The following is a 15,680-nucleotide window of genomic DNA, read 5'->3' as shown; positions in this document are numbered from 1 at the left end:
CCCTATGGAAAGTGGTACAATTATTCAGGTGTTGTCTAGCCGCTTCTGACATTTTCCATTGTGGATTTCTGTACTCAGATATCTCTCTACAAACATATTGGAAATTGAGACACTACTTCAGAAATGGCTGATTTCCCAACAAGTATGCTGTAAAATTGTGCTGTCAGAGGAAATAGGTATATTTTGATGTGGAGAACACAGGCCTTTGCCTACCTGAGATTCTTTTTCTGCATTTTCCATGTATTATCTTTTTAAAGTAAATGAACGTGGAGATCTCTGCTCAAAGGAACTTCTAGGTTAATTCTGCAGGAATTCTTTTGTAAGGACTTGCCTTTGTTTCACACCAAGAGTCTGGAGTCCAAGTTAGCATCCTGTTTGTTGAAAATAGCATTCCTGGTTGAAAATCTTTCCAGATTGTCAGAGTGCCAGTATGCTTCTATTGCTCTTCTATTCTTGCAGTTGAGATGTTTGGGAGAGCTGTTTACAAGGGGGTTTGGGCTCTATATGTTGCTGTGTCAGGAAGAATCTGTTTTCTCTTTAACCCAAGATAGTTCAATTTGGTTTTAAGCATGATGGAGGCTTAGGTTTAAGTTAGAAAGGTATGACTGTATGCATCTTTAATGTTAGAAGGGAATGTAAGAACAACTAGTTGCAATTTGTGTCTGGTTTCCGTTGCACTTGAAAGCCCTGCAGATCTACTTTCTACAAGAGATGAAGCTATCATTCCTGTGTGCAGAAAGGATTAAGAGAATGCAGAGGGAGACCAAGCAGAGGGTCAACCAAAGGGATTAAGTTTTGAAATATTATGTGGAACTAGCAAAATATATGCCCTGCAAGAGGGAAGGCCAGTAGTTTCCTTAGCTTTTCAACCTTTTCAGTTAAAGTTGTGTCCTGCCTCTCCTAATTCATCCTTACTCCCATGCCATTTGTCTTCTTTTCCTGGTGATAAGGACTCTTAAATACTATACATTTTTTTCTGGTTTATCTTCTAATTTTCAGAATAAGTTGTAAATGACTTTGTGATTCTTTTCTACCCAAGAGCTAGGATTTCAGTTCCAGACTATTCATAAGAACTTAAGGTGTTCAGTGATGGGAAATCTCAAAAGCTGACACTGATGATCAAAATTTTCCGGTTCATAAACTGCAATAGGATGGAAGGTGTGCATGGGGTGGTTTTGTTTCTAATTTCCACGTGGAAGAGTTTTTAGTGCTTTTGTGTTTAACATATTTTAAACTAGTGCACAGTAAAAAAAATTTGGAAGAATAAAATTTGCAATGTTTTCAGCTCCTTGTAAAAGAATTAAATTTAAACACGTTCAATGTATGAATCAACCACTTCTTGTCACTGAAAAAAACCCCGTATATTATTTTATCCCCCAAAACTGGCTTTAAAGACAGGCAAGTAATTTTACAGATGTTTTGCATGAACAGAATGAATCTCCAGAATAACCAGAAAATTCAGGTAAAGGTGTCTCTCTGCAAAAGAAATCTATACTATAATGATTAACCCAAATGCAAAATCCCTCTGCTTTAAGATATATTGTTTTCCAAACTAATAGTTTTGTGCTTATACAACCTTGCTGGGCATCTGTTCAAGAAAATAAGACCTATAGTTACTGCTTTTACTAGTTATTCAGAATAAGAAGGATGTCCTTCCAAAGGATATTGCCATTTCTGTGAAAAGCAGTGGAAAATTGTGACCTTGCAGTTGAGTCTGCAAAATATCACATCTTTAAAATGAATTAATATTAATTTTTCATCTTAGGTTTAAATGAACTCAGAAGGATCAGGCAGAACTAACTGGGGAGTGTTGCTGGCTTCAATTCAGGCTTTTAGACCAATGGTCAAGGTCAGATCCTCAGCTGGTGTGAACCTTCATAGCTCCTCCAGGAAACTACCAATTGTGATTTTCTTTTCAATTGCCAAAGTCCTGCAGCAGCCCTCTTTGTTTCATTCTGTTAGCATGTTCACAGTAAATTTTATGAGGTATCATTCTTTAGCTGTTTAGCTGCAAACGTTTACCAAGAACTAGCAGATAAAACAGAAATTCTCAGCCCGTGCCTCTCACGGCAACTATTTTTTTTTTTTTCTCAAGTACAATTGCATTGGCCTTAAACTGCAGGAATTCTCAGGAAAAATAGGCTTTGGCATTTTGTAACCTCTGTACTTCAGTAACGGTTGCCACAACAATAACTAAGAGAATGATGATAAGAAGCTCTGCCTGAGCACTAATTAACACTTATTGCTGCTCTTTTCATCAGCTAAGGTAGATAGCATAGGAGGGGGGCATTGCTCAATCAGAAGTTATATAAGGTTTCCCATCGTAGTTAATCTGTTTTCTTAGCTGGTCATTCTTTTATCTAGGCAATTAATTAATACTAAAGTATTGCACCTTTCAATACTAAATACTCTAGAAATTACAGTCTTTATGAAACACTCCTTAACCATGCAAGAACACATTGTCAGAATTGCGTTATGTGCCCGTTAAACACAGAAAATGGGATCAGTGGGTAGAACACAAGTTCCACTGAAATGCGGATGAATACTTTGTATGAAACCTGTGCTTTCCTCTTCATGTACGTCTGCTAGTTCAGGTTTCTTTTTGAGTTCTTTATGTCATTAGAACAGTAAGAAATTGGTTTGTTGAAATAAGGAGGTGATCGTTCCCCTGTACTCGGCACTGGTGAGGCTGCACCTCAAACACTGTGTTCAGTTTTGGGCTTCTCACTACAAGAAAGAAATTGAGGTGCTGGAGTGTGTCCAAAGTAGGGCAGTGAAGCTGGTGAAGGGTCTACAGAACAAGTCTTATGAGGAGCAGCTGAGGGAACTGGGGTTATTTGGTCTGGAAAGGAGGAGGCTCAGGGGAGGGAGACCTTATTCCTTTCTACAGCTACCTGGAAGGAGGTTCTAGGCAGGTGGGTGTTGGTCTCTTCTCCCAATTAACAAGTGATAGGATGAGAAGTTGTTTCTAGTTGCACCAAGGGAGGATATTAGGAAGAATTTCTTAACTGAAAGTGTTATTAGGCACTGGAACAGGCTGCCCAGGGAAGCGGTTGAGTCACCATCCCTGAGGTATTTAAAAGACATGTAGATGTGGCCCTTAGGGAAGTGGTTTAGTAGTGGACTGAGCTGTGCTAGGTTAAAAGTTGGACTCAATGATCTTAAAGGTCTTTTCCAACTGAAATGATTCTATGATTCTATTTTAAGTGTTTGATGATTCTTATAGGCACCAAAAGGGAAATACCTGTTCTCAAGAACAGTCTTGGAACTTCTTTTGTCCTGTAGAAATATAGACACAGTGTCTCCTAGAGGCCTTCTAGTTACTTTACATAGGAAGTGTGGGAGCTTGAAAAAGTCTTTTATTCAAAAGCTTTGGGGGAAAAAAGAGAGGTTTTGTTTGACAGTGTATTGTACCATTGTGATGTATTTTCCTATATAACTTTTTCAGTATACAAAAACATTCACTTTTTCATCGTATTTTTGTTAGGCGTTTTCATTTGGTGTTTGTGCTTACTGTCCATGAACTCTGATACCTTGTAAAAAGAACCATTATTGCTGCCCCAGACCTGCAAATTGCCCGAACTTTCTATTTCATACATTTCTTTAAATGTTAAATAACTAAGTCACTAGAAGTTGAATATAAAAACACTTTGAGAGGCTGTTGCTAATGTATCATTCCCTGAATTACTGTGCTTTGAAACTGCAACTTTAACCTTTACAGGGCAGAATTATTTCTTGTTTTACAGCTTGCTAAAGCACAAGGAACAGAGTAAGCTTAAAAGGAAAATATAATTGTAACATAGAAGGGAGGTCTAGGACGAATTCTGTACTCAGAACATTTGTTCTAACTACATTTAGGTCAGTCTTTTCAGTTTTTGTTGTTTTTTTATTTTTATTATTGTTATTTTATTTATTCCATATAGTTATTTGTGAAGGCCCAACTGAAGTGTTGAACTTCATTTGATCATTTCTGTGATGCCAAGGTTTGATATGATATAAGCGCTGGAGGTCTGTTGATTTAAGAAAATAGTGATTGAAGAATGGCATCCATAGTGGAAATATTTTACCTTTTAAAAAACACAGTTGCATAGAAGACTTTTATTAACATTTGTTTATCCTTGGTTACCCAGTTTTCCAAGTGCTCAACTATCAAATAATTCCCCATCTCCAGAGAAACATAGGTAGCAGTTGAATTTCTTTGGAGCAATACACCTTCTTTTCCATCCTCCTATTGAAGAGCTGTTTGAATGAGAACCTAATTCATTGAAGCCCTGCAATAGCTTTTCATAGCTGCCTAGATAGTTTACTCAATTGCATATGATGGCAAAGGGTTCTTCTGAAGTGTTCATGGTATGTGAAACAGAACTATTTTTAATTTTTATTGTATTTAGTTATCTTCCTATTCTGGGCAACCCTTACAATGAAAATTTTAAGCCCTCTCAGCTGAAGTTTCTCAGTGAACGTGTGTATCAGTTTAAAGCAAAGTAGCATAATTTTCTAAAATGTTAAGCAGTCACGTAATCCAAACAGTTTTCATAAACTTTCATGGGAATTTTTGAAGCCTAGGTGCTCCTTATAAAATGAGCTTTTTAACATTAGTCACCAATGGTTTAGGAGTTGATTCTGAGCGTGGAAACTCTGGCAGCTTCCCATGATGCAGGCAAAAGACAAATATTTACTATCAACATTATCTGCATAGACTATTATAGAGTGATTTGTTGATCAATTATAGATAACATACATATAGGCAGGAAGTGAAAGAATTCTACAGCTCTTTTCTTAAAGGCTTTTGTTTTACCTCTTTCATATTCCCAGGGATGATAGTGACAGAGATTGAATGACAATATATTAGCTGTGGTAGTAGATCAAGCCTCCAACTACTGAAGACTACTGTGTGTTTCACAAGTGCATGGTCACTGCAGAGCAGAGGCTTTGGGCTTGAGAGGAATGAGGTGGAGAGCTGTGGTAGTAGCTCTCTGTACTGGGCAGCCTGGACCAGAAGAGCTATCCAAAATGAAGTTTAGCCAAGTCTGCATTTGCAAAGCATCCCTTTGGTACTACTGCAGCTTTTATGGAACAGAGAACAGCTGAAGAAAAAGAAAGAAAAAGCAAAACAATCTAAGGAGTTGGTTGGAAACCTTTACGTATTTCTTGCCTTCTGCTCCTGTCTCAAGCCCTACACAGAGATTTTGATTGCTGGTCTTACTGTCTGTTCATCAAGTGAGCAACACAGCACTCTTCCCATTTCAGTAGAGTAACCGGGGAGGGGAGAAATCCATGTGGACTTACTGAATTTCCTATATAGGTTCTTCTAGAAGCTATCAATTATACCTCTGGAAATGAACTCAAGTCTTGAGGGTTTTTTTTATTATATCCCTTCATGTTCTTCTCTTTCTCCCAGATTGTACTTGGGAGAATACTTGCTTATTTCTATCTCACCAGTGTGGTTCTGTGCCTTGCTCAGAGAATGTAACTCACTCACGGAAAATAGGCAATTTACAGCAATTCTGCAGTGGTTTACAGTTTTTTGAAGTCATTTTCTGTTAGTAATTTAATTTCAGGTTTTCTGGTTTAAGTGGCTGCTGGCAGGGTTATGTGGGGGAGGGATGGGAGATTTCAATGGATGAGCTGCTAAGTTTCCAGTGGCTTTGAGCTTCTTTTCCATTGCTAGGGAGCAGTGCTTTAAATAAAAATTGTTCCCTTTCAGCTATATCATACAGTCTGAACGGTCAAAGGATAAGCAGCCGTTGTTATCATGTGTAAATTGTGAAATGTGTCACTTTAGGTAAGGTTTTAATTACAATTGGTTTTCTAAGCATAGCTTTTCTGAAGGTAGCCATAATGTTGGGGACTGTTTTTGTCAAGTGGCATGGTAGCTCAATGGGCATGAGCAATGGGAGCCATTTCCAATCTGAGAAAGCCTTTAGTACCCGAAATGGAAAACTACTAATTGTATAAATTATTTATTGATAGGTATCTGCTGCTGCTTTTCTCTGAATGATTCATTTTGAAGGCACAATAAGAGCAAGACTATGCTATGTATAAATATTCTCTTATTCAGTAACTCCTCTGGAGGAGCTGGAATGATGGCAATGGTGAGGGGGAAATTCTGGGAAAAGACCTTTTCCTGGAGACGCCTGCAACATCTTGAATTATATCCATCCCACAGGCTCACAGCTGCAAGCACCACGCATAAAGTGCTCAACAGAGCAGCACATTTAACAGTTTACTTTGGGGGATGGTAATAATAAGTGAATGATCATTTTACCTTTAAGTAGTAAATTTGTATTGAAGGCTCCTGAATGGTAATTTAATATAGCTGAATGTCTTCAGGTTTTATCAGCTTCTTAAATAGCTAGAAACTGAAGAGGCAATATCCATTCCTTGAACGTAAAAGCAGCAGGTATGACCTATAAAGGTAATCTGTTGTTTTGTATTTGGTCTGGCCTATTGATGGAGGAATTTTTCTTAAGACCTGAAATTCCCCCAAAATGTAACTGGTTAATACATGAAAGGTCAACAGATAACTGATGCCCAGGGTGCAGACATCTGGAGCTTATTTTGGTAACGGTGATGTAGGAAAGCTCTAGTTTGTGCATTAATTTCTTGGAGTTTTTAAGATGTTAGTCAGACCTGCACCTTTCTCACAGAAGAAGGAGAGGGTTCCTGGCTTATCACCTTCCATGATGTCAGACACTGAAAGAAACTTATTTCACTCTCTGGAAGAAAGGGAAAAAAAGCTGTTTGTGGAGTATGTTGTTGTATCTGTGATTGCTTCCCCAGCAGGTCACTTTAACCTATCAACATTCTCTTGATTTGTTTTATCTAGTTTTTTCCCTGTCTCCAGTGTTCTTGGAGACTACAAGCAATGCTTAAGAAATAGGCTGTTCTTCATTTACCACATTCAGTATTACTGGTGTCCTCAGCCTCTAGCAAATCTTAGGGTTAGAACTCAGGCATTTACTGAAAAGAAGACCTGATTTAAACAGCAGGTTTTCCAAAATGCAGTGGGCTGCAGGGATTTTTTCTCCACTCTGTAAAAGCAGATAGTGTCTCTACTCATTGCTGTGATCATCACCAGTCCTGAGTGCAGGAAGAAGGAATTTTTCATCCTTTACCTCATAGTTGAATTTCCATTAGCAAAATATGTCCCTGCAGTGAAAAGGAGATGCTTATAAGACGTAGTTCTGCTGAGACAACGAGGCAAAAGTTTCAAGAAGCAACATTAATCTATGTTTTTGCAAGGTTTGATGCCCAACCTTAGACATATGAATCCACTTTTGAAATCGCAAGACTTCATAAAAATCAGTGGATCCAGGACCCAGAATTACCACCAGTGGAGATTATCCATGTTAGCAGTTTAAAGTTGCATTGGAGCAATGTTCCAACAAGTCCTGCATCTGCCAACAGTGGAGGATTCTGCCTAACTTCACACTACCTTAAGAATAAAATTGGCCCTGCATTTTGAAGCAGCTGTTTTTTTGAATAATTGCAGTTCTGATATCTGTCAATTCTTCTTTTGTTCTTTCACACATCAGAAGGATTTGGATTCTCCAGTTTTGACTTTTTGTTTTACACCCTCATGGACTCAGAATTCACCTTCCTTGATACAGCACCAGAACCCAAAGTAAGAACACGGGGAAAACAGTAAGAACTGTAGTATATATGGTCTGGCTCTTACCAAAACGGAATGCCAAAATGTCAAGGACATAGTTGGTTGATCTATTTCCCTGCTGCCTCCCCTCTCCACTGTGGCCACAAACCCTGGGTACTTCAGAGACACCAGATGAGAAATGGGTTCTATTAATATTAACAAGACTTTGACTCTTGTATGACATTAAGCAGTTAAGCTTTCCTGAATTGAAATATCTCTTCCTGCCTTCTCAGGATAAAACGGTGATTCTTTTACTTCCCAGGGGCATTTTTAATAGTTTCTGAAATAAACTCTTAATGATTTTTCTTTTAACTTGCAAATGATGGCACAGATCACATATTGGGTAAAAGATAGTCATGTATGCTGACACCTAGAAGGTGAAAAGTTTTTGAGTCTTATGCTTCTCTCTATCTTAAAAGCTACCTGTCTGCCTAAACCTTGGTTTTATGCTGCCAAGCAGATGTATTACTGTGGACACACAACTGGCTAACTGTTAGCTGGTATCAGAAAGAGAAAAACCACAGTTGTCTTAATGTTAACAGATTTGTCAGTATTAGAAGAAACAGATGGGTGGAAAAGAAAAGATTAGAAGGGGGAAAATTTGCGTCTTCCAGTTAGTAGTTAGATCAGTTCCAAAAGAGAAGGGAACAGATCCAATGTGCATTTTTAGTATAAATTTTTACTTGATGTATAAAACATAAGCTGGTTTCCATCCAGTATCAGAGTGCTTGCACAATAAGACAGTTTTAATTGCTCATTTTGGTTTAAATTGGCTAGAGTTATGATGTTAATTGAATTGTTTTCCCTTTGCAGGGACCTCAGGGGCCTCCAGGACAAAAGGTATAGTATAAAAAACAATACTGTGAAAGTGATTATTCCTCCTGGTGCCAAATTGCGAGCAGAAAAGGTGAATGGAATTAGCTACTGTACACCGCATTGAATCAGTTAGTTTAGGCTCTGAATTTTGTTTTTGCAAAATGCAGCTGTATAATGTGAGACATCAGATTTCTCATTTCCGCCACCATAGGAAGTTCAAGAAATACAGAGCAGACTGTTTTCAATCTGTCTGCTTAACTTTCAGGTGAAAAGGTCACTACAATTTTCTTACTCACGCACTGGTATGACTAGGAAACCAAAGTTAAAACATTGTGAAAGGTGGAGAGATAGAGTTTCTGCTTAAATGCATGTCCTTACTCAAGTAGATCAGTGCCATATGACTAAAGAATTGACCAGCAGAAACAAAGGACATAGGTGTTGCTGATAAATGGTGCTGGGTTGGCAGTGTTCAGGTGGTCCGCCGGTGTCTTCCTGTTCCTTCAGTAACCGGAGACCTGACTTCCTGGGAATGCTTTCAGCATTATTTACACTCATTAAAGCTGACTGCCTCGGTTTGATGGAGTGAGCTTAGGATTTATGGAATTACACCATTAAAACAGTTCTAGATATATCAGCAATAACAGCTAGTAAGTGGCACTTCTCCAGCATCTCACCCATGCACCACCAAGGCAAGTAATTTTCTAGATAATTTCAAAAGTTTAAAAAGTTGTGTGGAAGATATTTAATAAAACAGGCTTAATTTTAACATATGCAAGAAGGATACCACCTCTGTTTTATTTCTTCTGCGATAATATTCTCTAGGGTGAAGGTTTGCTTGCATCTGTTCAAATGGAACTTTTTCAACAAAAGAAAGAAAAACCTGCTGATATGTAAAAATGTAATCCCAAAGCATGTAAATTGGTGGAATTTTGTCAGATGTGAGCTGTATAGGGTTTGCAAGTTGAAGGAGAAGACTACCCCTCATGTTTAGCAATGAGGGAATGCAGCATTGTAAAGCTGTACTAATGTCTAAGTTGTCATTATAAAATTATACCCTAAGACTCAGGGAGGAGGATATGTTACATGTACAGCATCAGCAAAACCTATGTGATGATGACCTTTTGAATATCTGATAAACTTGTACTTGCCATGGTAGAAACAACTTTATTTACACTTTCTAACATCCTCTGTCTCATAAGAAAAATCAACAGCTATAGAAGACTGACACTGAGAGGAATAACTGTTATGATTAGGATAGTTTATTAAGGCTGATGGTTTAATATTCTCCTGAGTTTTGTCTTTAGTTTTCTGGAAAAATTATACAATGATGTGAAAATGTTCACTAGGCCCCCTTTGCAGCGGGTAGCAGTCACAACCACGCATCCAGCAAAAAGAGCCAACAGGAACATCAAAGTGGAAGCTTTGGGAGTAAGGGGAGAGCATTCTGGGTCATGGAGATATGCTGACATGCCAGTGTATTATTTCTTAGTGGTTTGCAGCTCTGTTATGAGCTGGAGCCTCCTGGGCATTCAAATGTTGGAGGTATTTTGTGATCCTCATGAGTTGCTTCTTTTCTTGTTTCACAGGATTTCTCAACTCTATTCATTGACAAACATGTGCATCCATTTTGGATGTGTTCCCTTTGGGTGTTGGTGCCCTTTGACTAAACCATTTCTAGTGGAACATCCAACCAATATGAATAGAGGGGGAAATGTCATGCATTGATTCTTGGGATGGAGACAAAGCAGGGCATGAAGGGATTCACAGGGTGCTTATTTGTTGTAAGGGTTCTGGGAAACTGCACATTTCACTGTTAACAAAGCCTCTGTCTTTCCCAGTACCCTGTCCTCTTTTTAGGGTGCCAGCCTTTCAAATAGCTGTTATGGTTTTGTATCCTGTTACAAAGTTTATAAATGAAAAAGAAAAGTAATGCTTTCAGTTTCCTTGCTAAGCGATACCAGTATTATGTAAAACTAGGAGAATGCTGTGTTAAGCATATGCAGTTTTCCTGCTTTCCTTATGCCTCAGGTTTTCACTGAACATCTGTACCAAGTCGCACAAGTTCCTTCAAAAACATTGTCCATCATACAGAAATTTATAGTATGAGAGCTTTGTAAAATTATCTTTCTGATGTTACAAGTCAATGCTGATATTTTGCTTTCCTTCTTAGCTCCTTGTGTTTGGTTTGTGTTGGCTTTTAAATATTGATTGCAGTAATACTGATGCAATTCAAAAGACTATCTGCAATTTGCACTGTCAGGCTGAACTGTTGCAGATTATCTCCAAAAAGCCTTAAAACAGATAGGTGCTACCAGTTACTGAGCTTCAAGCATCCCTCTTGAAACATTAATGGTTTTGTTCAGGTGCCAAATTCCATTTTGTAGGATCAGTCTCAGAATTTATTGAGAGCACTAAATGGAATTGCACTTTAATTCTTTCGTTTCTTGTGAAGCATCCACAACACTACAAAGAAATCAGCTTGAAGTTTGTTTCTGGAAGAGGCCATACAGGGCGGCAATCATTAAAATGTACAATATGAGAACATGTCTAATTAGTATAAAATCTCAATTGAAAAGAGAACTCAGCTTGGATAAAAATTAGGTTTTGAAAAATTTATTGCAGTTACAATAAGCAAGCATTTACCATCATTTCTAAGTGCTGTATTAAGAGATGAAAGGTTTCACGACCTGTTTAATTTGCTAAACACTGGTGTCTGTTTCCCACCAGGGTTCTGTTGGAGTGCCTGGTGTTCCAGGGAGAGACGGACAAGTGGTGAGTTCACTGACTTTGTCAGCACTGCCATTATTTATGTAGTTGATTAAAGCTACTTAGGGCTTGTTCACATGAACAATATGCAACCTTACATCCAGAGCTGTGGTTTCGAATTGGCTGCATTGAAAAACTGTACAATCTGGTTTGTGCTCTGAAGTATTTTTTTCTAGTTTTACTTGAACAGGCAGCAAATGTAATTAATTAAGCTGAAGATCTGGTGGTTCAGATTTGATGGTGACTGATGGATTCCAGAGAGAAATGTGTGTTAGCGATGCGCAACTTCAGACAGTATATTTACAAATATATTTTCCTGTGGATTCTTTTTTTTACTGTTTGTTAACTCAGTCCCATGATGCAAACACTTACGTTAAGATTGGGTATTTATACAGTGCCAATACACTGTTAATGCAACCTATAAATAGAGAATAAACAGAAACTGGAAACACAGGTGGAGAATAATCTGAAATTGAAGTTGGGGACGAAAATGCAGAGGAACAAACAAAAATATTCTTGAACACAACTTGGAGGAAATGCTAACTCAAGCAAGTCAGTGTCATCTTTCAGTGCCATCACCAAGTTAACTCATAGTTCAGAACAGCCATCCATAAGGAGGGGTCGCAGTAAAGCAGCAGGGCTGTTTCACAGCATTGCTAAGGTTTGTTGGCAAATCTGGGTGGTGAAGTTTAAATAATATGCCTCCCTGACTGTAAACTGTACTATCCATCTGTTGTTCTCACAAGCACTAACATTCCCAGTGAACTTCAAAAGCACTTGCAGGGAATACCAAAAGGGAAATGTATGATATAGGTTGTTCCCTATGTTTAAGCAGCAGCAGATGGTAGTGTATAAGGATCACATTATACAACCCTTCTGCTTCCCTCCCCAACAGCCCTAGGAATAAAAGCACTTAGATGTTTCAAATAATTTAATTTTAAGTCCTCTTTCTTAACAAAAAGAATATATTGTTTATTATAGCATAACGTACAGTATGAGACCTGTGTTTTGACAGTGGTTACAAGAAATTATGTAATAATCAATTATTTCGCTTTCATGATAGTGAGAATGCTAGGAACTTATTTTTTAAATATTGATTATTGTCAGTCCTGTGGAACAACAAAAGAAAAAATATTCAGAATTAGCTATATATAGCACACAAGAAGTTATAATAAAATGTATGAAACAAATTTGCATTACGACCTGAGATTTTTTCCTTCATATTTTATAGTTGCATTCAATTGCAAAATGAATGGGAGACAATGGTACTTGCCAACACAGATGCTGTTGCTGTACATAATTCAAGTAATTTTTGTGACCAAAGTATGAGTGAAAAGCCAGTGAAGGCACACTTTGCAGCATAATTTTCTTTGGATGTGTAGCAAGATGTAAGAAGACTGGACAGTGTGAGGTTGCAAACCACATTGAATAGAACTGATGATTCACTTTTTATCCAAGAGCTTTATTTTTAATAGCATCATCACATAAACTCTAGTCAGAAATCTTCACTCAGATGAGCACAAAAATTGGATGTTGATGAAATTAGTCAAATGTGCAAAACTTATCTGATTATTAAAGTGTCGTTTGGGGAGATGTGGAATTATTTTTAAGCTGTATTGGCAAAGTTGCTGTATGTCTATTTTTAGGAGACCACATAAACTTACCTGCAGTCATGAAGAAGGAAAGAAATATGCAGTTGCCTTTGATTAAGGGAAAATGCACACACATCTTCAGATGTTGTTTATCAACTTTAAATTATGGTTTTAAAATGCCTCCTAACATTTTTAGTTTATGGTTTTATGTTTATTTGATTTATTTCAATATTTAAGGCACCTAAAACTTTGAAAGCATTCTTAAATTATAGCCACATTAATAAAGATGTCAGCATATTTTTAGCGTAGCTGGACTGTTTTACTTTTGACCTTTAAGAAAAAAATAGATAAAATTCTAAACTAAAATCTAGATAACCGGGACAAAAACCTTACAGATAAAAATGAAATGTGTTCACATTCTTTTGTTTGTTTTCATGGTTGGTTGATATTGACTAGCAATCACTTCCTTATGTGCAGAAAATACATTATTTTCATATAATACTAAGCAGATGAAAGTTGAGTATTGCTACCTCTCAATAAATAGATAAGAAATTCTGCTACCTGGAAACAGCGGTAGAAATAAAGTTAAACTGATGCAGTATTTATCAAAAGTTAGAAAGTATAGTGCAGCCTAGGACTCCCATGGTAATAGTTTGCTACCAAAGGGTCCATTCTTCCAATTTCTATGAAAAAACAGATTCTCAGTGCACTGTGACACAGAAGATATTGTTGAACAAAGACCAGAGTAATAATTTCAAGGGTTGGGCTGTACTATGAGCTGGCTGCTGGGACTCCTGGCTTTACTCATACAGATTCATGCTGATTTGCAGAATAGTGGAATTTGACTTGAATGTGTGATGCAAGTCATCCCCTTTTTAGAAGTTATGTAGTTAAAAGGCTTTACAAAAGACTTACTGTCTTGTTAGCCTTTTAATCAGTGAGCTCACTCTGTCAAACAGCAGCATGTGCAGTGTCCTGAGTTCCAAGTTAATATTTTTTCTTAGCTTAAAAGGCAGTGAGTGTTAAGCACATGCTTAAAATTAAGTGTGTGTGTGAATGCTTTCCTCATCTGGACAATGAAATATCTTTCAGCTGATGAATGCCAGCAGTGAATTAGCTGTGTTGTCCTTAAGTTGAATAATACAGAGCTAGGTCATCTCCATCTTATATGTGTCTCTGTAATTTTCCTTTTCCTTTCCCTTCACTTCTTCTTTAATTGAAATAGTGGATTATGGGAGACGATTGACAACCAATAGGTCTGGGAATGAGATCATAAATTCTGAGTGCACTTAAAACAAATTTCTAATCCCTTAACATATGAAGTACTTCTCTTAGACAATCTCTAGATAATAAAGTAAGTGTAATTTTACATGACCCACATGTTTTTGCAGGACTGTTAACTAGTAGATTTTTCTTGTTCTAAGAGCAGTAGCAAAATCATTGCCATAAAAACTTCACACGTTTTTTCTTTTAGGCCAAATCCAATGAAACATTACAGGTAGCTTACACGGGCATTAACATTCTTTCTTTGTTCCTGCATTTGGGAAACTACAGCCACACTGCTTATCTTGTTGAGAACAGTAACTGGAAAGGAGATGCCTAATAATACCTGCAGCTAGAGAGAGTGTCATCCCTGGGATGGACAGAAGCCTTCTGAGATAGGTCGGAGAGTCTTTCTGAGTGCTCCCTTTCCTTTGCAGACCGTTGTACAATCCACCTGTAGTAGGTTGCTTCCTAGCAAGATGCCACAGAAGACAATCTTCCCTTTCTTGATCCGTGGCAAGAGGTCCTCAGATACTCAAACAGTATGAGAAAGGATTATGTGCGCATGGAGATACGAGGTTGCAGTGATCTAGGGATATCAGATCCCTACTTTAATCATGTTGAAATGTCCAGGGGTTCTTGGAAAGTTTGACTATGCAAGCATGGCATACGTATTCTGGTATATGTTTAGTGGTACTGATTTGATAAGGACTCCCGGTGACTGCAGGACAACACAAGGAGAAAAAGGGAGATTCCCTAGGTAAGGATTGCATTTGGCCTGAAGGAGCCTAGTTTCTGGAGTCTGTGCAACTAACTTTTTTTTTTTTAAATAGGGTTTGTCTGGAGTGCATAAACTCCTCACTCTATACTTCCATGGAATGCTTTTTCTTACATAGTACTGGGTGGTTTTGTCTTTTTGCAATGGTGTCTTGAGAACAGAATGTGTGGTCAGGGTAGTTCCTTCATTTCAAATTATTTCAGAGTTTGACAATAGCAATTAGATAAACCTAAGAAATATTTCCTTTCTTATCAATAGAGTCTGGGTGTGCACATTTCTTATTGCTTTCTTCATGCTTCTCATCACTCTAATTTACATGTATTTCCCCATCAGTGTTTACTGTATTATGTAGGGGACAGTTTTTAAAGTACTATTATCACATTTCTTTAGAGAAATGAGGGAGAGCAAGTGTGTACTAACATTTTCTTCAAGTAGAGAAGCATAAAGGAAGGAAACATCATTCAATGCACTTCAGAAATTCTCAGGCAGTTTTGCAGGCCAGCTGAGCCTTGTTGAAGAGTCTTTCCACTTAATTTCAGCTGGTGAGTGGGCCAGGAGAGATTTCCAGTCCTTAAACAAACAATTTTAAGTTACTTTTGGGGGGGTGGGGGGTGTGAAAAGCAAGTTGAAAGGCAGTAATTCAACCCTGGGTTGAAATGGAAATCATAGTAACAATGTCTGAGAAAACACTTTTTTCCCTTCCGTCCTCGATTATATATTTTAGAGTAAAATTAGACTGGATTAGGTTTGGGGGCCTCTTGTATTTCCTTATCCTTAAAATTGATTACATTCTAGTGACTAAAAAATATAG

At 37.7% G+C, this 15,680-nt stretch overlaps 1 protein-coding gene across 1 annotated transcript in view; it reads left to right on the top strand.

Moving 5' to 3' along the window:
• The window catches only part of COL25A1 (collagen type XXV alpha 1 chain), a 319,468-nt gene that overhangs the window by 236,012 nt on the left and 67,776 nt on the right, over positions 1-15,680 (top strand). The window contains exons 11-12 of the mRNA XM_056359942.1: positions 8,468-8,494; positions 11,198-11,242. Coding sequence (XP_056215917.1) covers positions 8,468-8,494; positions 11,198-11,242 — 72 coding nt within the window. The remainder of the gene's footprint in view (positions 1-8,467; positions 8,495-11,197; positions 11,243-15,680) is intronic.

This window comes from Falco biarmicus, chromosome 1 (assembly GCF_023638135.1).
Source record: "Falco biarmicus isolate bFalBia1 chromosome 1, bFalBia1.pri, whole genome shotgun sequence".
Classification (NCBI taxonomy): domain Eukaryota; kingdom Metazoa; phylum Chordata; class Aves; order Falconiformes; family Falconidae; genus Falco; species Falco biarmicus.
This window is presented reverse-complemented; position numbering and strand designations above follow the sequence as displayed.